Source organism: Fomitopsis serialis (genome assembly GCF_022376445.1).
Source record: "Fomitopsis serialis strain Sig1Antser10 chromosome Unknown B0H18scaffold_2, whole genome shotgun sequence".
Lineage (NCBI taxonomy): Eukaryota > Fungi > Basidiomycota > Agaricomycetes > Polyporales > Fomitopsidaceae > Fomitopsis > Fomitopsis serialis.
In genome coordinates, this window is record NW_025954962.1 from 71553 (window position 1) to 92887 (window position 21335).

At 54.4% G+C, this 21335-nt stretch overlaps 10 protein-coding genes across 10 annotated transcripts; 5 read left to right on the forward strand and 5 right to left on the reverse strand.

The window, feature by feature from the left end:
- Window positions 1-567: 567 nt before the first annotated feature.
- Window positions 568-2774, reverse strand: B0H18DRAFT_867779 (uncharacterized protein; the record flags this gene model as incomplete). Its single annotated transcript, XM_048039885.1, has 17 exons — window positions 568-946; window positions 997-1088; window positions 1139-1210; window positions 1303-1323; window positions 1382-1441; window positions 1497-1662; window positions 1712-1808; window positions 1864-1957; window positions 2007-2042; window positions 2094-2117; window positions 2168-2189; window positions 2240-2276; window positions 2328-2348; window positions 2398-2477; window positions 2532-2569; window positions 2627-2681; window positions 2737-2774. The coding sequence occupies 17 exons, from the start codon at window positions 2772-2774 to the stop codon at window positions 568-570; spliced, it is 1332 nt and encodes a 443-aa protein (XP_047900086.1).
- Window positions 2775-3173: 399 nt separating this feature from the next.
- Window positions 3174-4642, reverse strand: B0H18DRAFT_1150097 (uncharacterized protein; the record flags this gene model as incomplete). The annotated part of the gene is made up of 5 exons (XM_048035718.1): window positions 3174-3596; window positions 3647-3900; window positions 3924-3997; window positions 4042-4317; window positions 4372-4642. The coding sequence occupies 5 exons, from the start codon at window positions 4640-4642 to the stop codon at window positions 3461-3463; spliced, it is 1011 nt and encodes a 336-aa protein (XP_047900087.1). The 3' UTR covers window positions 3174-3460.
- A 1076-nt stretch (window positions 4643-5718) lies between these two features.
- On the reverse strand, window positions 5719-6766 carry B0H18DRAFT_867498 (vesicular-fusion protein SEC17; the record flags this gene model as incomplete). The annotated part of the gene is made up of 4 exons (XM_048039865.1): window positions 5719-5955; window positions 6032-6206; window positions 6259-6439; window positions 6490-6766. The coding sequence occupies 4 exons, from the start codon at window positions 6764-6766 to the stop codon at window positions 5719-5721; spliced, it is 870 nt and encodes a 289-aa protein (XP_047900088.1).
- Window positions 6767-6864: 98 nt separating this feature from the next.
- B0H18DRAFT_968738 (phosphoacetylglucosamine mutase) lies at window positions 6865-9078 on the forward strand. Its single transcript, XM_048043526.1, has 6 exons — window positions 6865-7052; window positions 7107-7224; window positions 7279-7668; window positions 7722-8162; window positions 8227-8749; window positions 8804-9078. Exons 1-6 carry the CDS (start codon window positions 6952-6954, stop codon window positions 8881-8883), a joined length of 1653 nt encoding a protein of 550 aa, XP_047900089.1. The 5' UTR covers window positions 6865-6951; the 3' UTR covers window positions 8884-9078.
- B0H18DRAFT_1091338 (Decaprenyl diphosphate synthase-like protein) lies at window positions 8970-10027 on the reverse strand (the record flags this gene model as incomplete). The annotated part of the gene is made up of 5 exons (XM_048032291.1): window positions 8970-9109; window positions 9191-9307; window positions 9429-9573; window positions 9631-9773; window positions 9821-10027. 5 exons carry the CDS (start codon window positions 10025-10027, stop codon window positions 8990-8992), a joined length of 732 nt encoding a protein of 243 aa, XP_047900090.1. The 3' UTR covers window positions 8970-8989.
- A 478-nt stretch (window positions 10028-10505) lies between these two features.
- Window positions 10506-12431, forward strand: B0H18DRAFT_968743 (N-terminal nucleophile aminohydrolase). Its single transcript, XM_048043527.1, has 9 exons — window positions 10506-10929; window positions 10983-11050; window positions 11099-11157; window positions 11208-11283; window positions 11340-11474; window positions 11524-11631; window positions 11699-11788; window positions 11847-11967; window positions 12028-12431. Exons 1-9 carry the CDS (start codon window positions 10779-10781, stop codon window positions 12270-12272), a joined length of 1053 nt encoding a protein of 350 aa, XP_047900091.1. The 5' UTR covers window positions 10506-10778; the 3' UTR covers window positions 12273-12431.
- A 44-nt stretch (window positions 12432-12475) lies between these two features.
- Window positions 12476-14003, forward strand: B0H18DRAFT_184402 (uncharacterized protein). Its single transcript, XM_048037009.1, has 6 exons — window positions 12476-12607; window positions 12669-13101; window positions 13158-13360; window positions 13424-13622; window positions 13678-13750; window positions 13798-14003. Exons 1-6 carry the CDS (start codon window positions 12555-12557, stop codon window positions 13926-13928), a joined length of 1092 nt encoding a protein of 363 aa, XP_047900092.1. The 5' UTR covers window positions 12476-12554; the 3' UTR covers window positions 13929-14003.
- Window positions 14004-14070: 67 nt separating this feature from the next.
- On the reverse strand, window positions 14071-14641 carry B0H18DRAFT_866897 (molybdenum cofactor synthesis 2; the record flags this gene model as incomplete). The annotated part of the gene is made up of 2 exons (XM_048039817.1): window positions 14071-14423; window positions 14476-14641. 2 exons carry the CDS (start codon window positions 14639-14641, stop codon window positions 14071-14073), a joined length of 519 nt encoding a protein of 172 aa, XP_047900093.1.
- Window positions 14642-14968: 327 nt separating this feature from the next.
- B0H18DRAFT_1081311 (ARM repeat-containing protein) lies at window positions 14969-17852 on the forward strand (the record flags this gene model as incomplete). The annotated part of the gene is made up of 12 exons (XM_048031371.1): window positions 14969-15078; window positions 15129-15238; window positions 15295-15533; window positions 15672-15935; window positions 15991-16084; window positions 16142-16211; window positions 16268-16416; window positions 16472-16626; window positions 16680-16994; window positions 17049-17215; window positions 17272-17464; window positions 17496-17852. 12 exons carry the CDS (start codon window positions 14969-14971, stop codon window positions 17850-17852), a joined length of 2223 nt encoding a protein of 740 aa, XP_047900094.1.
- Window positions 17853-18114: 262 nt separating this feature from the next.
- B0H18DRAFT_1112894 (indigoidine synthase A-like protein) lies at window positions 18115-21303 on the forward strand (the record flags this gene model as incomplete). Its single annotated transcript, XM_048032882.1, has 16 exons — window positions 18115-18513; window positions 18570-18620; window positions 18676-18692; window positions 18742-18773; window positions 18832-18922; window positions 18978-18993; window positions 19045-19125; window positions 19181-19226; window positions 19275-19487; window positions 19541-19573; window positions 19624-19688; window positions 19748-19813; window positions 19871-20275; window positions 20330-20441; window positions 20494-20500; window positions 20559-21303. The coding sequence occupies 16 exons, from the start codon at window positions 18115-18117 to the stop codon at window positions 21301-21303; spliced, it is 2379 nt and encodes a 792-aa protein (XP_047900095.1).
- Between the last annotated feature and the right edge of the window lie 32 nt (window positions 21304-21335).

Consider the following 21335-nt stretch of genomic DNA (forward strand, 5'->3'; position numbering starts at 1 on the left):
CAGCGCGGCGACACTAGCACGACGCGAGCAGGAGGGTGTCACAGAATTCATCTCAAACAGCTAAGTCATTCGGATTTACCGGTGAGGCGCAGCCGCGTTCATCGATCATCTGGTGCAACGCCGAGGATCACCACCATATCGTGGCCATTTCTCCGTAATGGCTTTGCATCGAGCGATCACAAGCTCACTGTTGCATCCCGAAGCCCGAGCGGTGCGGAGGAGGGTCGGGCGGATGATTCCGAGCATCTGCAGCCAGGGGAAAAGACCATTGACAGACATGATATGCCATGCAAGATAGTGCCTGTCAATGTGGAGATCGAGCAGGCTGTCAGACAGCTGTCGTCGATGCTCGCCACATTAACTTACCTCCGTACTAACGCACTCCGACAGAGCAATGAGCAAGTCAGATTATTGACACATGACGAAGGGCTTGACGCTCACTGGAGGCACTGTCCAGGAGGCATTGTTGGACGTCAAACATTCAACCTGTCCAGGCCAGAACATGTGTTCCGTGAAAAAAGGGCGTTATCCGTCCGGAACACCTGCTACAACGCACCTTCCTCCGTATCAACGTAAGAGGTGCTTCATGACTGCGGCGGTGCCATTGTCTACAGCGAAGTCCACCCATTTCTTCGCTTCGGATGCCACCCGATGTGCTGAGCCCTCGTGGTGAGCTGCCATGACGGTCTCGCTGAGATATGCACCGGCATGGGCCTGCGCGCGCTCATTCCCAGGCGACACAGTCCATTGTTGCTTGAGCTCTTCTTCCAGCGGAAGAAGGGAGCACACGAGGCGTGGGTTCCTTTGAATGTTTTCGGCTAGCTCGGGTACCATGTGCGGTTGTTCCAGGACAGATGGATGCACCGTTTCGTGGGTAATGTCGTCCGTGACAGTGGGAAGCTTGCGCTGGATGGTCTTTGCGAGGCTATAGACACCTGTCAGAGGGCTGAGTGCTATTGTCAGTTCCCGGAACAACATGATCACATAAAGACTTACTCGTGTGGAGCCAATTGTCCCCATGGCTTCACTGGTCGCGGCAGGGACATCAAGTATCCAAGGTTCAGGTCCAGCATATCACCGATGTTGGCCTAAAGCTAGTGTGAGAACGTAGAATACAACTCACAGAACGTGCACAAACCGCCATCCATGTCAACGTCAAGTCTGAGAGGTCGTGTTGTTGATATCCTCCCCCAACCTGTACGACAGTGAGCTTCGTTTGGCAGATCTACGCATTAGTACATACATCTGAGTGGCAGCCTATAGCACCAGCAATCAGCAAGGGGCGCGCTACAAACCATGAACGTGCGTACCAGTGAACCAGCACTGTAAAGTTGGCAGTTCATCAGTATCGGTATGGTACAGCATCGCCGCCGATGCTGACCTGCTTCAGAACCTGCCCTTTCTGTCTCCCGGCTTCAGTCTGCTCGAACTTCGCACAGTCCTTGACATCAACCTCCGTCAGGGTCATGACAACATGATATCGGACACGGACTCACGAAGTCTGCGCGCGGCTCGTTCAAAGCAAGAGCATGATAAGCCCTCTCGACATGGGGCCCCAGCTTCCTGTCGCGGAAGCCGAGCAGGGTCTTCGTCTTCTCCGAGTGTATAGTCAATTCTTCGGGAAGGCCGACCGAGCCGACTGTCTCGAAAACTCCAACACATCTGGGATACGTTCAGGGTCAGTTCTATGGAACAGATGCATGGAACATACTTCACGGAGAAGCCATCTGGCCCTCGATCTGAGCGGAGCATCCCAGGAGCACGGGGGCCAGTCCATGGGCTTAGAAATTCGTCTAACTGCCGAATCTCTGTCAGATACAGCGCGTGAGATGTCATATTAGCAGCTGAAGATATGGTCTGTACCATCTGGATCACTTGATTTCGCCCGTTTCTGCAGGGAGACAAAAATCTCGGCGAAGTGATCCATCTCCGTCCGGTCTAGGACACCGATGTCACCCTGTAAATGTATTCAGAACATAGGTAACGACTAGAACATGGCCACGTACTATGAGGGAAGCAATAGTACGAGCAGTATATGCGCCCTAAAATACAGTGAGGGTGAGCCTCAAGGTACGGTGTGAAACGCGGCTGACTCGTGAGAATCCGAAGAGGATAATCTAGTTGTTGTGGTCAGCGGAAACCGCGAATTGACTTCAATGGCAGATACCTCGTCCCCAGTGTGGTAGTTCCTGTAAGCCGGTCAATACACGGTCGACGATACAAAGAATAGCACACGAACTGGGCCAGGAAAGCGTATGCTTCCTCGATCTTGTCGCCTGCAAGGATCATCAGTCGATGTTGCTGTTTGAGCTGAGAAGCCCGAGTACCTAGCGAGGCTCCCGTAGTACCTTCACACGACATCAGCATCGGATCCAAGCCCTTCATAATCGGTCTCACCATCAATGACCTCGGAATAGAGGTTGTGCGCCGATCCTATACCGGACTGGTAGAACACTATTTGTGCCACGGGTGGATTGCTGTTGAACGCGTGAGCACGCGATGTGCTAGATCGAAAAGTAGACAGCACTGACACTCGTTCATCGGCATGCTTAATCGTCCTAGCAAGGCGCTGTACGTCGTTGAGGTCACATAAAGTAACCCAGTGACATGTGTTAGGAATACACACCAGGACGTTCGTGTACTTCCATTTAGCGTTGACGACGATGCCGTCCTGCCAAGTACTGGGCGGGCTCTTCTGAATTAACTAAACTCCCGTCACTGTTCATGGGTACGCACCCGTCGCAGCACACAATCAACCGCTTCCCTGTTTTCATCGTGGGCACGGTATTACCGTAGACTGAAGTATGCTCATTAGCATACCCGGGCCGATAATGCTCAGAGGCGGCTTGCGTCTCAGACATAGTGAAGGTCGTTTTGTGGGCGAACGTGCTTCGCCGGGGGACTATGTGGAGATCAGAATGAAGGAGCACAGCATGGCCGGACATGTATCTTTTGAACGCCTCGAGGACAGATCGGTGGGATCAGGCATTGCCCCTGTGTGATCCAAGCGCATGGCCCTCTCCGGCGGTGACGGAAACACGAAGAGGTGGAGCGCCGGTTCGCCGAACAGATACACGCCGGCGTGACGGCACACACACTATGTGACAGTAGATCATGCTGAAGGCTCCACATAGCAATGGCGGGAAATAGCAGACCACCCGGGGACATCGAGTGGGAATAGGAAGATGCAACACCGCTCTGAATATCAACCAGGGAGCGCGCCTACTAAGAAAAAGATTAGCCTGGAGCGACGCAGAAGAATCCATACCGCCCACCAAGGCACGTAACGATATGCCGGTCTTCCGAAGACGTCGTGTCTGCGCCAGGGCCTATCCCGGGACAGAGAGTACAATCGCGTCTACATACTTTTCCAGTCAAGATTATCCGTTACACTCTCGATAATGGAGACAGCTGGGTCAATCGACCTCGTACAAGATAGGCGTGAGGCTAACGCGGCACACTACTTGCCTAACCGCATCTCTGCAGCGGCATACGTATCGAGTGCCCGTCTGAACTCAGTCTCATCCAGCGGCCTGCCAGGTGAGCGACTGTGGTGACCCCAACGATGCCAGGTTGAGTCCAGAGGCTTGTACTCGCTGCGGGCCGGACATTCAGCAGTAGTTGATGGGTGCTATCGCTGACTTACTCAAACTCGGTGAGCCTGATCTGCCACGGAGGGAATCCATGAAGTTCTAGGTCGCTGGTGTTGCTCGCATGTATACGGTGGACGAGCATCAAATCTGGCTCGGGGAAACCATTATTCCCTGAGGGGATGTATAAGTACGATGCATCTTGGAGGAACGGTGGATGCAACCTTCTAGGAAGGAGGTAAGCTCGGCTTCCGATGGCGCTGGCTGTCGATCGCTCTTCGCGCGGTCCGAAGAGTAGCCTGCAGATCGTCTTCGAAGGAGGGCATTTGCAACCTCGGCGATGGCAGGCTTCCCTGACTTCCGACTGAGGATATGCAATGTAAAGGGAGTGGGCTTTGACTCGCTGACTGAAGTGACGATTAGCACCGCAACAACTAACTGAAGCGAAGACATTCACGAGTCGCGCGACGACGCCGCGCCGTCGATTTGACACCGAGCATCTTTCTCCTGCCCTTCTCTGCATGCCCAGGTATTTGCACGCTTGTAACGTTGAGCTTGTATGGCGAAACTTCGGAGTCAGGAGATAACGGTCTTGAATCCGAGTCGTCCGACGACGGAGGCGTGAGGGGGAACTCGATCTCGGTTTCCAGGTCAGAATCGGTTGAAGGAGTGACAGAGTGTTTCACTAGGCGTTTCCGTATGTCTAAAGATAGTGTGCTGAGAAGCCCTGCGGACGCATTGGTTCATCGTGTCAGAGCAGGCGACAAGGTAAATAACGCACCTTCACGATCATACACCGTCAGCCTGTTGATTCCTGCAACACGACACCACGTTACCGCTTTCTCCACACTCTCGACCATGAGCTGTTCGGTTGCATCGCTGTCACGGTGGTGTTCTGCAACCAAGAGCAAGGCCAAGTGCGAGGGAAGCTTCTGTCTCAGGGCATTGAGAGGTTGTGGTTGGTCCGCGATAGTCAAGAGGCGCCTCGCAGTAGTCACAAGCCAATACAGAGCATGGAAAATGGCGAGAGCAAACGATGCCAGCCAGGACATCTACCCGATTGTCCAGGTAATTCGTGACGCAATAAGTCAGAATATCCAAGTAAATGATCCTAGGCTCTGTGTTGCGCGCGAAGGTGTCGCCCGGAGGCAAATACACCCCAGTTTGTGAAGGGGAGGAGAAGCGTTGTGTCGGAGAGGTGAACACGTCCTCATGGGACCCCCGACTACTCCCATATATGTACAATAGCAAATCACGGATGCGACCACTTCGGACCCCGAAGACCATCAAATGTATGCCACAGGTCGGTCTCTTCGAACTCGCTGCACCATGACCATCATCATGTCGAGCTCAATGTCCTTCCGCCACGACGCCCTAGGCTCAATGTCCTTCCGCCACGACGCCCTAGGTCGCATCCAGGGATGCGGCATGCTAAACGTCCTTCCGCCTCGACGCCCCAGGTCGGATTGATGCTCGGTCATACAGACCGTTGTGCTTCGACGGCAGATCGACGTGCGCACATGCTGTACGACAGTGGCCCATTGGCCGAGCGACCTCGCGCGCGCATGGTCAATTCACTACCTTCGGGCGAGGAACTTCGCTGGTCTACTACATATCTTGCTGCTGTCTCGAAAAGCTCAGATGAGGACGATTGCTAGCGCGCCTGGTGAGTAATGGCATGCCCTCGCTAATGGTGCAGTGTCAGGCGATGAGGCTTGTATAATGCATAGATGACAGTAATGCGACAGACGGTGTGCTCGGTGCCGGTGAGGGCCTACCGATAAACGGGATGCGTTGTCTGGTGTCATTTCGGTGCGTCCTTTGTTCATGCAACGAGCGGCGGTATTCTTAAAATATGAGGCATCCACTGGCAACGGTTCTACTTCGTTGTGATCTGGGTCTGAAGATCATCGCAAACATACCATCTATACCATCCATCGTCTACCTATCTCAAGTCCACGACGTGGAGGCGGAGAGGGCATGGTTTCAGTTCCACTACGCAATACCACACACTGGTATTCTGGGCTCGCTGAAGAGATCTATCCAGTAGAAGAGCTAGTATATGAGTACAGCGCGAGATTGTTCGATTATGCATACAGTATATCGCGCATGGATGGATGCAAATAGACTATGTAAGACCGGGCTCCTCCTGGATGCCCCTCTTGATCTTCAACAGTATGTTCGTCTTCCAGTTGTCGAGTTTCGTGACCTGGTCGTACTCAAACACGGCGGCGGTGAACGTCTCCGCATCGCCGGCCTCGATTGCGTCAACGAGCACATTGACGAACTTGGCTTCGCGCGTTGAAGAGAACGTCGTGTCCAGGGACGAGTACTTCGACAAGTTGCGCTTGGCTGTGACGGTATCCTGTTGTACGTCGAGAATGTCAAGCGACAGCTCGTAAGCACTGGTCTGAATATTGAATGAAGACAACCGAGCGCACCCCCATAGCCAATGCGCACAGGCTAGCTCGTAGCCAGTACTCCTTCACGCTGTATTTCGTGAGGGCAGAACCAAGCGATGCATTCGCTACTTGCTCGTAGCGCGCGATGGCCTGTGGATAATTCTCCAGCTCGGCATGCAAATCAGCAGCATCCTTGTAGCAAGCATTTGCAGTCCTATGCGGCGATTTATAAGAGAGCTCGTCTCCATCACAACTCGCATACTCACGCAGTAGCATCCTCCTGAGAGTACCATTCGCCGGCACGCTCGAAGCTCTCGCAGGCTTTCCGTAGATCATTGATCTCCGTGAGGTATATCTGACCTATTTCCTTCTCGCGATCTGCCGCTTGACGGAAGCGACCACTCTTGCAGAGATGTGTGATCGTTTGTGTCAAGGCCTGGATAGCGACTTCGTACCGCAGTCAGTAACACTGTGTGCAAAGAGTCTGTGTAACTCACGGTCTGGGTGCCCCCTCTTGTACGCCTTGGCAGCGTTCCACCACGCGTTTGCGGCCTCGTTGGTCTCGGAACATTTCTCTCTGCACTCCGCCTCCCTCGCGTGAGCATCCCCTGCCTCCCGGAAGAGCTTGTCGATCTTGAACGCGTTCGCGGCCTGCTGATAGAGGTCGCCCGCCTCCTCGAACTTGGTGTTCGAGGAGCTAAACCAGCCGCTTGACGAGTTGGCTTTCTTGTCGGCCTTCTCTAGCAGCGTCTGAGCTGGTGATTTGGAAGGCATCGTGGTGGGATGGCAAGACGCTGTGGCAACGATGCAGCCGGACGCGGTGTATGACGCACGTGTCGAATGACTGCGCGCTAAACTTGCACACGTCTGAACGTCTCCTGCCAGTGGCCTTCGCCTTCCTCGTCCACTCACTGAGTTTCGTCTTCACGAGCGCGCTGTCCATTTCTTTCGCCGTTGTGATGTCTAGTCTTCCCGTGGATGCGATCCGGAGCCTCTCCGACCAACATCCCAAGCCATCTCACATTCATTTCCAGTATGGAACCGCTGGGTTTAGAACAAAGTAGGTTTGTCCATTGCTCCTGGGCGTGATGATCTCAGACAACCTCTGGGATAGAGGCGATATTCTCGACTCTGTCATGTTCAGAGTTGGGATTTTGGCCGGCTTGCGGAGCAAGAAGATGGACGGCAAGACCATCGGTGTAATGGTCACTGCATCGCACAACCCTGAGCCTGTGAGACACTGGGTTGCTTCACGCTCGGATATGATGACTGACTGGGAACTCTAGGACAATGGTGTGAAACTTGTCGATCCCCGCGGCGAGATGCTAGAGACATCGTGGGAGGCACATGCTACCGCTCTCGCGAACGCACAAAGCACGGATGAGTTCATCGCTGCTCTTGATACTTTCGCCACGACCATGAAGATCGATCTCTCGAAACCGGCGAAGGTGGTCTACGCAAGAGATACCCGCCCTTCTGGTCCTGCGCTTGTTGCCGCTTTGGAAGACGGCATCAAGGCCATCGGTGCTGAAGGCCGCAACGCGGACGTAACAACCACTCCCGTACTTCACTACCTGGTCAGGGCCATCAACACCAAGGGTACCAAGGAAGAGTACGGAGAGGATTCCGAGGAAGGCTATCTCAGGAAACTCAGCACCGCTTTCAAGAAGCTCGTTGTAAGCCGCCAAGCTGGGATGCCACGTTTCTATGAAGCTGATTTGGCAACAAGGCTGGGAAAGCATCTATCCCACCTTTGGTTGTTGACTGTGCCAACGGCGTTGGTGCAAAGGTCGCAAAGGAACTAGCTGAACATCTAGGCGACACGTTGCAAATCATACCCGTCAACACGTCAACCACGACGCCTGGCGCCTTGAACAACGCTTGTGGCGCCGACTTCGTCAAGACCCAACAGACACTCCCTCCCTCATTGACAACTGTGCTCAAGCCCGGTCAGCGGGCATGCAGTCTGGATGGCGATGCAGATCGCTTGATCTACCACTACCTCGACGATCGCGGACAGTTCCATATGCTAGACGGCGACAAGATTGCGGCTTTGTCGGCTGCATTCATCGGAGAGCTGACCAAGGCCGCCGGGCTCGATGACAAGATCAAGGCCGGCATAGTGCAAACAGCCTATGCCAACGGTGGCTCAACGAAGTACCTGTCGGAGGTGAGTGCCTTTGATATGACATAGAGAAACGTCCTGTACAGAGATGCGCTCGCTGTCATTATAGCGTCTCCCGGTGAAATGCGTCCCGACTGGCGTCAAACATCTCCATCACGCTGCCGAAAAGTTCGACGTCGGCGTGTACTTCGAGGCCAATGGTCACGGCACGGTTATCTTCTCTCCGCAGAGCTTGAATGTACTGTCCACCTATCAGCCGTCGACCCCCGCTCAGTCGACCGCTCTGAACCACATCACCAACCTGACGGACGTCATCAACCAGACCGTCGGCGATGCGCTATCAGACATGCTCATGGTGGAAGCCGTCCTCGCTCACAAGTCCTACAGCGGAGAGGAATGGAACTCCCTCTACGTTGACCTACCCAACCGGCTCGTCAAGGTTGTCGTAGCTGACAGGAACATCTTCAAGACCGAAGATGCCGAGCGCCGCTTGGTCAGCCCGCCCGGTATCCAGGCCAAGATCGACGAGCTGGTCCGCCGGTACGAGGGCGGCCGTGCGTTCGTGCGGCCCAGCGGGACGGAGGACGTTGTGCGAGTGTATGCCGAAGCGACGGTCAGAACTCAGGCTGATGGTGAGTGATGACATCTTTCAGGATCCGTTCCACAGCTTCTCATCGCGTACTCAGAGCTTGCATATCGCGTCGCTGGGCTGGTCTACGACGAGACCGGCGGCCATCCCGCTCACCGACCGCTCGAATTTCTGTGAGACGCCGGACGGAAAGGAAAACTGAAGTGGATGTAACTGTGGACATGTACTTGTAGCTTCTCACATGGACCGTGTACTAATAGACAATCCCAAGGCATGATGCATTCTATGCGGCCTGCGCAGACCACGCTCTCCGCTGATAGTCCAAGATAATCGACACCAAGTCCCACAACCCAAACTCAGGCCACGTCGGGTTGAGGAACTGCAGCTGCGTGTCTTCACAGCACTGTGTCATGCATAAGCAACGCGGCACGATCATTAGGAAGGGATCGAATTCAGGACCGATAGACGAACGGACGAGACGCACCTGCCAGAGGAGGAAGTCGCTCAGTCGGCGCACCCCGCTCGTGCGTACGAGTAGATCGAGCGGCGGGCTGCCCACACGGGTAGTCATCAGATGAGCGCCGATGTCGTCTTCTGTGATCTCGCTGGAAGTGGGGGTGGGAAGGGGGTCCCGGTCAGATCTGGGCGGGAATTTGAAGCGAGACAAAAGATGCGCAGTGATTGGGTGATGAGAGATATAAGATTGACGTACTGGTGAGTGCCGTCTTTTGCCTCTTTGAGAGTGCGTGCTCGACGGCGAGGTCGACGGCTGTGGCGATCTCGTTCCGAGCACCGTAGGGCATGCAGACGTTGAAAATTGCGCTGCAAGGACAAGTCAACCGGACGCCGTACTCGTCCAGTAGCTCCCTGCATAGCATCCCACAGTTTCAGCGGAGAAAACAGTAGGTAATTTAGCTAGCAGACCCGCGTTGGCAGAGCTCGAGGAGCAGTGTCTCTAGAAGCGTCATAAGGTCATCAACTTCCTCCGGCGTACGTTTGAAGTTGTCGATGGCAAATGCGTATACAGATACGCAGCGCACTTTGAGGAGCATGCATATTTCTAGCACCTGCGCTGGTATTAATAACCATTCTCATTCAATGCACGAGCACGCACACGTCGCAATGCAATGCCGCCCTGCGCGTGACCTTCCTGGGCGGGTTGGTGGTGGGAACGCGCATACCGTCGGTTGCCGTCCATGATGAAGGCAACATGGCGGGGGATGGGACCGGCTGCGAGGACGGTGAGGGCGACATCGCAGAAGTTGGTCACAGCGGTGTGCACGAGCCTCTGTATTGAGCGGTAGACAAGTGAGAGGACCATGGCGTGGTGAGAAGCTCTCAGGCTGCTTGCTTTGACCAGAGACTAGTGTTAATATACGACTGCCCCGAATCGAGCGGGCCGTACGCGTAAACTGTGATAGATGAGATGACATTTGCACCATACAGTGATCACAACTCAACTGGCACCCGGGCCATTTTAATATCTTGCAAAGGACTAGCTATCAACATGGCTGGAGACATCTCGGGCTTTGGCATGGAGCACTTGGAGAGACGTTGGAATGGGCTTCGCGATGTGCCATAGGGTGGATTGGTTTTTTTGATGCAATTTCCACTGATATAGATCTCAATGACAAGCTAAGGCTTGGTATGCGCTGCAACCCTGGCAATGGACTTCAAGCGTGACATGACGAGGCGTAAGCAGCTTTGCCACACGCGCCTCATCTACGACGCCTTCCTTTTTGGGACCACTGTATCGGACGGAGATCTCAGCCACCCGTGATTCTCGGTCAGTCGAGTGGGAAGGGAAGACAGCTATCGCGGCCTCTGTGCAGTGTATCGAATCCTGTACATACGCTGTCCAATGCGGGCGAGGTGAGAGGTGGAAAGCTCCGAAGGGATCGTCCCCGCCATCCGCCAGATTAGGCGAATACGACGCTCGATGTCGACAGGATGTCGTATGCTCCGATGACTCGCAACTGCTGTAGCTCGGGCTTCGTAGCTCTGTACCCTGCCACCACCATCTCCTCCCCGTCTACGGCGCCCTTGAGGTGCAGAACACCCTCGCTATCCGGATGTGCCGCTTCGTGATCTACAAGGGGACTTCCCCCGTGCAGCTCTCGCACTTGTTGACAAGACCATGTCATTCGATCATCAACCAGGCCTTCGACTCGAGACTCCGGTTGGACCGCAGGAGACCCATCAACGGCGATGGCTTTGGCGTTGGTGCGGCGTGTGTCTTGCGTAGAGGTTGAGCAGACGATCTGACGGAGGATCAGGATGGTACGACTCCGTACACGACGAGGAGCTTGGTAGCCAACCATGCATCTTTACCTCTGTTACACCGGTATGTACACTTGCTGTGGTCTTGTAGCTGTGGCTCATTTCCATATAGGCTTGGAACAACGTCAACCTCACACGGCTCGCGGAGAAAATTAAGTCCCCATTGGTCTTGTGTGTATTCCTGTGCCTACCCGCATCCAATCATTCTGACTTCTCTGCAGTGCCCATGTCCGTGCAACGACGGCGGGTACTCTGAGCCTTGACAACTGCCACCCGTGGTCCTTTGGGAAGCTCATGGTGCGTAGAGCCCTCTCCTTCGTGAGTGCAGACTGACGAACCATCATTGCGTGAAGTGGATGCACAATGGCGGCATCGCGGAGTTCCCGAGGATCAAGAGGCGTCTGCAGTCGTACGTGTCCGACGAGATGTTCAACTTCGTCACCGGGAACACGGATTCGCAGTGGGCTTTCGCGCTGTTCCTCTCCAAGGTCAGCTTCATGCAGCCGGGGCCATTCCAATTGCTCACAGGAGATGTAGCTGCCTGATCCGCATGCGAAAACGTTCCCTCCACATGTATTGCGCAAGGCCATGATGGAAACCATCGCTCACATCAACTTGTTGACCGAAGCAGAGAACATTACGGAGGTGAATATCTCATCCCATTCTAGGTTAATGACTCGTTGTGTGCTCTTGTTCACTCAAAATTCTCTAGCCAAGTTTGATGAACTTCTGCGTGACTGACGGAGAGAGCGTTGTTGCAACACGCTACATTTCCTCGCGCCATGAGGAAGCAGCATCTCTGGTAGGTTGCGTTACTTGGTACTGGTATGTGAGCCACAATCACTCACCTTACGCACCAGTGGTTCTCGTCTGGCACAACATTCAGCGAATACGCGGAAGGTGGGCACTACAAGATGTCGAAGGCGGACAAGCGAGAGAACATCATCATGGTCGCCAGCGAGCCGCTGACCTTCGAGAAAGGTGCCTACACTCTGGCTTCACGTAATGAGGAATGAGACTGACTCGACGATATGTGACTAGCGGACTGGATGGAGATCAAGACTAACCATATGGTTGTCATTACCCCCAAGATGAACCTCCTGCAGTTCCCTATCGTCGACAAGTACTACGTTCCGCCTTCCGACCCTGCTGCACTCAATCGTGGCACCGAGTTTGCCGCATCGAAGGGCTTATTCAGTGCCCGCCGGGATGTGCCTCTCCGACCCGCCAGTGTTGAGCTGCAGGTGCCGGAGAGCTTCCCCGCCGTCCCGGTGCTCGTAGCGTAGTCGTGCCTTTATCCTACCTGTTGTTGCTATCTTGTACTTGCTCTCTGAGTTGGACCGTGTACCTATATTTTACCAGTTGTTGCCTTTGATATTGGAATGTACCCCCTTCAAGTTTAGGAGGATCGAGTCTCGTGCGAATACACGTGTTTGTGATGTTGAGCCCAAGTGACTGAGTACGAGGTGTACCTTGGCGCGTCTGCAAGCAGGGGTATGCCTCCGCCCTGCTCGCGAGCTTGAGTCCGCATCACTTTCCTCCCGGACTCTTCGGACCCGGGCATCGAGATGGCGATGTCGGGCCCCCGCTTGTTATGGAGTGCCATTACCAGCACGTCGAGGTCAGTCCCATCCTCCGTCCGTTGTCGCACGCGCACTCGCACTCAGACGCGTATCCCGCAGGTTGTCTACCGTGCTCCAGATCCTCATCTTCCTCCCCCTCACGCTCTCGACGCTTTCCACACCTGCTTTCCTGCTGCTCTCCCTGCTGCTGTTCGCCCACTCGCTCATCCATGGCACGCTCGTGCTCTTCTGGGGCTCGCCCGCGCTGTCCGTCATGCAGGTCCCGATGCACCCGATCCTGCTGCTCGTGTGCTTCAATGTCTTCTCGGAGAAGGTGCCCCCGCTGCTCATGACGACTGCGTATTGGTGGGGGAGGATTCTCCACTGGTCGAGTCCGGGCTTCATCGTGATGGAGGGCCTATCGAGTCTGCTCATTGTCCAGAAGCTGGGGCAGGTAGGGAAGGAGCTGGTCAGTGAGGGTGAAGGGTACCAGTTTGGTATGCTCGTTGCGGCTGCAGCTGCATATGTCGCATCTGCTTGGTGGGTCGTCGTGGTGGGTCCTTCGTCGATATGTTCAGCTCGCCGAGTCTCATTATGCGCGGACGTTAGGCGTATCCTGCAGCGGCGACTTCCCCCCTTTCGTCAACCCTGTTGGGCGTGGCCCTGACAACTTTGATCTTCCTCACACTCATTGGCTTCTTCCTACGGAGAACGAATGTTATCGAGTCTTCGGGCCTTGCCTTGTTCGTCGCGTACAACGTCTGGCAATGTGGTTTCGACCAGCAGTCTTATGCGGACCCCGCTTCCTCGTAGTGCGTACTACTCCCCATACTTTCTGGTATATCTCTCATAAACCTGTGCTTTTCTGACGACAGCGCGCCTTTGTGGGACAATTTCCTCCCCCATATGCAAACTTTGGTCAACTTTATCACCAACACGTTGCCTCGGCCCTTGCTCATCGCCCTGTTATACCGACTCGCTGTTCTGCACTTCGCGTCGCAAATACTTCCTACCATCGGAGCGGATAGCTGGGATGAAGATGCTGGCGTGGACGGAGGGTGGGACGCACGGCCGGTACGTACGCACTTGTTACTATAGGGTCGTGGCTCACATGTAGACCTTTTGACAGACATCCAAGCTGACCCGTCTCCTATTGACATACCAACAAGCCATATTTGTCACCGTGTACTCGCATCTACTCTGTTCGTATCTTCTACTGCCCTGTGGATACAGCCTTACGTTCTCTCAGTGCTCGATCATTCCTCTCAGGTCTGGTGGCGATGGATGAACATCCTCTTTACTATGGTGATTTGGTCAGTAGAGCTGCTCGTCAGCGGCGAGGACGACGATTCAGTCACAACAAAATGGAAGGTGGATTGATTGTCCCGGTGCCTCGCCCTCTCCACGCACGACCCCGACTGCATGAATACGGTACGACATATAATGACCCCACATCAATCCCGCATCCAGCACTCCCCGCAGCGTCGGACTTCTATCCTTCCCATCGCCATCTCGTATCTATTCATACACTACTGTTTGCTTTCCACTCCGCGTCTTCCTCGCGTTCGCCCTCGTAGAACTCCCGCTTCCATATTTGTACCTTCTGCTTCACTTCCTCCAGTATGAACTCGCACGCCGCGAATGCCTCCTTGCGGTGCGGGGATGACGCCGCGATCACGATGGACGGCTCGCCGACGGGAACGGTGCCCAGGCGGTGGTATACCGCGGTCCGGACGAGCGATGTGACATGGGACTGCTCGGGGTGGTGAGAGGATCGCGGGTGGTTCGCGTGCGCGGTGCGGATGATGTCCGCCATCGTCTTGATTGCGAGCTTGCTGTAGGCCTGGTAGTCTAAGCGTGTCACGACTTTGCCTTCTCATGCTGCTCTTTAGCTCGCCATGAATGGTTGTTGGTTCTGAAAACGCACCCTTGAAGTAGTTCCGCGTCGTGCCAATGAAGACGGCAGTTGCGCCCGCGCGATCGTCGCCTACTGACTGTACAATGTCGTTCACGCAGAGAGCGTCGTGCGTGAGGACGCATACTCCCTCCGGGATCTGTAGCATCGTATCTGTCGAGGCAGAGGGGTTCTCCATCGTTCAGTCCGGTGTACGACTCGCAGCTCTTACACGCGTCGTAGTAAAAGACAGGCCTGAATCGAGACGATACGTCGATGTAGTTGTCTAGCTAAGTAGATGTCTGCCCGTGGTTAGACGTCGCAGGACAATCATCGGAGCCGACGTCGAGTACGTCGAGTACCGCGCGGCCGATCTCATCTCACGCGTCGGCCCGCTCGATCGCGCTCAACGAGTGGCTTAACCTGAGCGTCCACACTGTCCACAGTCCAAGCGGCTGTTCTAGCCCGAGTACTGTGTACATACATCTGCAATGGACAATCGCCTCCTATATAGCAGCCATTCATCATGACTGTCCACGCCGTGAATCTTACCCTGCTGAAGCGTGCAAAGAATTCAGTCATTGGCAACCCAACGGCCAAACTTGCCTTGGCACACGATGATACTTTCATAGCTGCGTAAGTAATCGAGCTATTGTGGGTCGTCCAAATACTTGATGGCATGACAGACTTTTAGACTGTGTCGGCAACCCACTCTTTACGGGGGACCCCCAGGCTCTGGCTGCGCACGATGAAGTACGCATAGAGGCAGCGCATGTTATCGCCTCCCTGTCTTACGGTGAGTATCATTCGAAGTTTGTGAAGTGGAGGTCAGTAATGATATAGTGCTTATAGGATCCTCGGATGCCCTGCGCACGCTCTTGAGGTTCAATGCACACCAAGCTTTCCTCTACGCCATCTCAGTTTTCCAGCCCACCGAGCCTCCGAGACTCAAAGCCGCATTCGCGCGTGCGCTGCGAGCTCTTGTTGTGGCGATCGCAGATGCTGTAGGCCCTTCGCAATGGGGGCTGCGCAATGATGCTCCGGTTGATGTACGGAACGAAGCCAGGATGGCTCTTGACTACCTATTTCAGGTGGGTACTCCCACTCTTGGCTGTCCGGACACCGGGTGAGCAGAGGAGACATTGGTTACAACACCTCCCGGGCCACCTCGGTGTTTGGCAGCAGCACCACATCGGTTTGAATCAGATAGTGCTGACTGTTGACATCAGGTTGACATCCTAGACGTTTACTTGCCCCTCCTCACAGAGCCCTCGCTACAGACAAGCACGCCCATCGCCCAGCTGCTAGGATCCGCCGTCCGGAATGAGGAGCACCAGGCTGCTATTGCCGACTGGTTACCGCCTGCCGAGCGTTTGAAAGAGGTCAAAGGGAAACGGGGATGGGAGAAGCTGGACGTCACGAAGTCACCGAGCAGACAAGGAGGCTGGGTGACGCGCCAGCTGGCAGCTCTGTTGCAGAGGAAGGACAGCAAGGTATTGCTCAGCCGTCTGCACCCAGTGATCATCGCTGATAGTACCGCGATCCAAGGTGCAAGAAGCTGTTCTTGGAGCTATCGCGTGTTTAGCGCGAGACAATCCTACAGTTGCGGCAGGGTTGGCGAAAGCATCGCCTGACCGAGAAGGTAATGCCTCTTTGCAAAGGCTTCGATTTAACTCACTCACTGCGGCGGCGATTTCAGCAACATTGACCCTCGTACTTTCCTTCTGTCGGTCGCGTGCCACAGAAGTGCGGCTGTCTGCTTGTCATTGGTAAGAAGTTCATGGCTTCACGTAGCGTCACGCTAGTACCTGACGTTCGTCTACAGCGCTACGCAGATCATACGGGCAGGATTCGGGAATTATGCATTGGCCGTGGACGACTCGCCCGTGTTGACCGTGATGTATGCAGTCAACCACTGCATCGAGTCCGAATCCGAGTCGCCGCACACGAGGACAAAAGCGTGCTTCACGTTATGTAAGTGGAACAGTTTGACAGAGTGGTCGAGATCTCGCTTACACCTGCTTTGTAGACAGACTTGTACGAGACAAGAAGGAACTCTGTGACATTGCTGAGCAGCGCGGAGCCCTTGACAAGCTCGCAAAGCTCATCAAGAACATAACACCCACGGATCAGAGCCCAGAATGGCAAGAAGACGAGCTCGAGAGCGTATCCTGTCTCCGAGAGGTACGATCTTCCGTGCAAAAGCTTTGTCCGCCTCCTCACAGCACTCACTCAAGGCTGCTTTCATGGCCATTGCGGCGATCTCGCTCTTCCACGACAAAATCCGTTGCCAGGTGACGGATGGACTTGGATTAATACCAGCAATACAGGTATCGCTTTCGCATCCCCACCTTGGAGTTCGTTACGCCGCGTGCCAGTGCGTGCGCTCGATCAGCCGATCAGTCGCTGTCCTGCGCACGAACATCGTTGATAGTGGGGTGGGCATGGCGGCGTACAGACTGTTCCAGAAGCAAGATGAAGATCGTCAAGTCACATTCGCCGCATCTTCTGTCGTATGCAACCTTGTCAATGAATGTTCGCCGTTGCGCAACGTGGGTACCGGATCTGTTAATAATATACGTCAGATTGACAAGCGGTCACTGTAGGTATTGATAGACCAAGGTCTGCTTCCAAGGCTTGTGCAGCTGTTTCACTCAGGCGACTCGAACCTCCGTTTGAACGCGTTGTGGGCCGTCAAGAACCTACTATACCATGCTTCTTCGGATGTGAAACGCAGAGTCATGGATGCCATCGGGTGGCATAATTTCGCGATGTCCGTCTATTCCTGCAATTGTATACTCGAAAAATGCTAACTTTTGTCCTCCGCAGCTTGCTTATGGATCCGGATCCTACGATTCAGGAGCAGGCCTTCCATGTTACACGCCACATAGCGGATAACACCGATGATGTTGAGCTACTCTTCCATGAGCTAGGCTGTGATGTGTTGGGGCTTGTAGCGATGGGCATGCAGTCGGAAAATGATGATGTGTTACACCAAGTACGTGAAGAATCCTCAACAATTGTATACCCTGACTAATTAATACTGACTTCAGGCTATCTGCGTACTGGCCAACATAGCCAACAGTCCAACGCGACAAGACAGTATCCTTGCCAACATGCGGCTTCTAGATTCATTGAAGCAGTGCCTCACGGACAGTAAGGTGGAGGTTCGGCGTCCTGCCGTCGGCTGCATCCTCGAGCTCGTCAAGGCGAACCCACGCAGCCATAAGGTGTTGCATGATGTCGGCATCGATTCTACCTTACGGCATATTGGCGACTATGCTGGTAGTGCGATGAGTCCAATAGTAAGGTATCCAGCGGGGCTGAACCTTTCTATGGAAGACGAAGTGAGGGAGAAGGCGCGCGAGGCTTTGCATTGGCTTGAGCACGGCGCGGAGATGTATATATAATGCAGCGCTACGTCCGCTGTAATTAATCGGATGTTATGTACACTTGCTATCTAGCTGTCCAAATATGCTGTTCTATCATGTAGCTGTACTACCTATCTCGCGATGCTAGTATCCAGAGGATCGAGAAACGGGTCTTTAAGCGCCCGTTTCGCACCACGATCACCCTTCACTCATTCGCCCCGGTCCATAGAGCCTCACCTGCAGATTATCCTACCGACCGCCGTTCGAAGAGTGTGCTAACGCGCATGGGGCGGGAGAGACTATGAAGCGCATCTCTATCCGACGCACACAACCCCGTTGGCGTACAGGACCCAAACGGACATTCGCCACGCTTGAGGTACTTCGGAATACAGGACCCGTAGACATCCACCCAGAGATCCAGGACGCTCTTGCAACGAAGAAGCCAGTTGTGGCACTAGAAACGACCATTGTCACCCATGGGATGCCTCAGCCTGTAAACCTGCAGACGGCCCAGTCGGTGGAGAACGTTGTTCGGAGTACAGGTGCAGTTCCAGCAACCATAGGCATCATCGAGGGTCGGGTGAAGATAGGGCTTGAGCCGCGCGAGCTTGAGTATCTGGCGGATGTGAAGAACAACCCGTCCATAGCCAAAATATCGAGACGTGATATAGGACCTGCTATCGCCCAAAAGAGAGACGGTGTGAGTTCCATCGTGGATGGACTAGTACTGCTCTCCAACCCGTCTGACAAGCGCAGGGAACGACATGCAGCGCGACGTTGATTTTTGCAGCGTTGGCTGGTATCAAGGTCTGTCAATGGTTTAGCCATCTACTCCAGCCAGCTCAAGTATGTGCGGATTTAGGTCTTCGCAACCGGAGGGTACATGGGCCTCTCATTTGCATCTCTACCCATGCTGAGGATGATGTAGTCTAGGAGGGGTACATCGCGGAGGCGAACAGTGTGAGCATCATACGGTCATTCCCCTTGCGTTCTCCCCTCACATCATCTGTCTGCGCAGCTATGGATGTGTCCGCGGATCTGCATGAGCTCACGAGATGTCCTGTCGGGCTTGTGTCTGCCGGAGTGAAGTCGATCTTGGATATCGGACGGTGAGCCGACATCCCACGCTCCATACCCCCTCATCCTGAATCACGCATACCTCAGAACGTTGGAGTATCTTGTCAGTTCGTCTCATTGAGTGTATGTTGCACGCGTAGCTGATGTCCTTCAGGAAACGCTTGGTGTACCGGTCTTATCCTACGGTGACACCAACGACTTCCCAGCGTTCTACAGCAGACGTAGCGGCTTTAAGGTATGTTTGCGACCCGCTCCGTATAACTAATGAATCTCACTTTATACGTCTCAAGAGTCCTTGGAGAATAGATGATCCTATTACTGCTGCGCGAGTCCTCTGTATGCATACAGCGGCTGTTTGTGTGGTCCAGGCTAACACTCATTTAGTCACACAGGACCACTTAGGCATGAAGAATGGAGTGCTCTTCGGTGTTCCTATACCAGAACAATATCAGGCGATCGGCGAGAAGCTCCAAGAGTCCGTCGAGCAAGCAGTGAGGGAATCAGAGGAGAATGGTGTCAGCAAACTTGGGAAGGAAGCAACACCGTGGCTTCTCAAACGAGTAGGCGAGCTGACAGCAGGAAGATCCCTAACCAGTAGTGCGTCGAATCGCCGCTGGACCGCTGCGTGCTCATCAGAGTATGACTAACAGACGTTGCACTAATTGAGAACACTGCACTCATCGGTGCGTGCTGTGATGTTGAGAACCGGTGTGTTTGGTCTGAAGGCGTCCAGGTGGTCAAATTGCAGTTGCTTATGCAGAGCTAGCGAGTCAGGAGCCGCGCCAGACGTCTGAGAAGGTGTGTCCCGCATCGAACTTTCCTCGGTCACACACCTAATCACCAACGAAACTCGGAAGCTTTATCCCTCCCTTATTCCCCAGCCCACGGCTCCGGTAGAGATAAAGTCTCAAAATTCTCTGACTGTGGGTCACCCACCCGTCTTGTGTCCACACAATGTTCACTCACCACATCACAAGCAGCCTGAGGCTGCACTGGCTATCTTCGGGTGCGCTGCTGTAGACATTACTGCTCAGGCAGACCCTTCTATTGCAAACACTTCCATCGCCGTTCATAGCACGGTTCCGGGTAGCATATCCCTGACACTGGGCGGTGTTGCACGCAATCTCGCTGAAGCCGCACACCGGGTGCTCGAGTCGCAGTCTCCTGACAGCGCGAAGTCCGTCGTCTTGGTGTCTGCCGTTGGATGCGATGCATTCGGTCGACTGCTCGTCAATGAGACGGAAAGTATGGGAATGCGAACGGACGGACTGGTTACTTTGGATGGGGCACGCTCTGCCATCTGCAACATGGTGCTGGACAGCACTGGAGGTCTGACAACCGGTGTTGCAGACACGGACATCACGTTGTCATTAGATCGAGAAGCGGTGCGTGAACCGTTTATGTGAAGATCCGTCTTGTGTTCATAGTTGTGTTCCCAGACTCGAGAAGCACTGCGCAAACACCGGCCTCGTCTCGTTGCGATTGATGGCAATCTGTCGCCGGAGACAGTCACAACGCTAGTGGATGCATGCCACCAGGACGATATAGCGAGTGCGTTTAGTATCACCGGCTGACTGGAAGATGGTTACTCACTGCTTCTTAGCCTTCTAGTGAGTATCAATGCCTTGTACTGATCGCCGTGTTCACGGAAGGTATATTCTTACACAGCGAACCGACATCGGTCCCCAAGTCAATCAACATATTCCCTGCTATCGCAGCATCCCTCGGCCACGCTGACACAACATCCTCAGCCATCTCATATGCAGCGCCAAACATACTGGAACTCGCGCGCATGTACGAGGAGGCTGTTGCCGGAAAGCTCGAGCTGACCGCTCATAGCCACTGGTGGAAGGTGGTCGACGACATGGCCGTCGGTTCTGAATTCCGCATGGACTTGCAACAGCTGGCACGACTAGATGCATGCACACACGACCGTGCTAAGGGTACACTATCATTTCTAGTCGACAAAGGCATAGCCCAAATGGCCATCCATCTCCTTCCCTTCTTCCAACACCTCATCATCAAGTGCGGCGACCGCGGCGTCATCACCGTCTTCCGTATAACCGGGGAGCAGGCGAAATCGTCGTCGTGGATGCAGGAACGTACCAACGTGCACAAGCGTTGTGTCGTTGGCAAGAGCAGGGAAGGGGCCGGCGTTACTGTGCTGAAGCACTACCCCGCCCTGATTGTGCCCAGCGAGAAGATCGTCAACGTGACGGGCGCAGGCGACTCCTTCGTAGGCACTACATTGGCTACGTTGGTGCACAAGCCAACTGTCTTCCACGACCCGGACTCGTTAGACGAGCTTATGGCACAAGCGCAGAAAGCCGCGGTACTCACATTACAGAGCCAGCATGCGGTCTCGCCCCTCCTTTCCAAACTGTACCGTACACATCTGCCTGAGCTAATGTAGTTCCCGATGCCCTCTCCCTCAGATTCGTTGTT

What these genes read in the sequence shown, in the direction of transcription:
- B0H18DRAFT_968738 (XM_048043526.1), top strand. Translation starts at nt 6,952, where the DNA reads ATGTCTAGTCTTCCCGTGGATGCGATCCGGAGCCTCTCCGACCAACAT. An exon ending in ACCGCTGGGTTTAGAACAAA is followed by an intron (nt 7,053 to 7,106) that starts GTAGGTTTGTCC and finishes CCTCTGGGATAG; the next exon opens with AGGCGATATTCTCGACTCTG. An exon ending in CATCGCACAACCCTGAGCCT is followed by an intron (nt 7,225 to 7,278) that starts GTGAGACACTGG and finishes TGGGAACTCTAG; the next exon opens with GACAATGGTGTGAAACTTGT.
- B0H18DRAFT_968743 (XM_048043527.1), top strand. Translation starts at nt 10,779, where the DNA reads ATGTGCCGCTTCGTGATCTACAAGGGGACTTCCCCCGTGCAGCTCTCG. An exon ending in CGGCGATGGCTTTGGCGTTG is followed by an intron (nt 10,930 to 10,982) that starts GTGCGGCGTGTG and finishes ACGGAGGATCAG; the next exon opens with GATGGTACGACTCCGTACAC. An exon ending in ATTAAGTCCCCATTGGTCTT is followed by an intron (nt 11,158 to 11,207) that starts GTGTGTATTCCT and finishes ACTTCTCTGCAG; the next exon opens with TGCCCATGTCCGTGCAACGA.
- B0H18DRAFT_184402 (XM_048037009.1), top strand. Translation starts at nt 12,555, where the DNA reads ATGGCGATGTCGGGCCCCCGCTTGTTATGGAGTGCCATTACCAGCACG. An exon ending in GCCATTACCAGCACGTCGAG is followed by an intron (nt 12,608 to 12,668) that starts GTCAGTCCCATC and finishes CGTATCCCGCAG; the next exon opens with GTTGTCTACCGTGCTCCAGA. An exon ending in CTGCTTGGTGGGTCGTCGTG is followed by an intron (nt 13,102 to 13,157) that starts GTGGGTCCTTCG and finishes CGCGGACGTTAG; the next exon opens with GCGTATCCTGCAGCGGCGAC.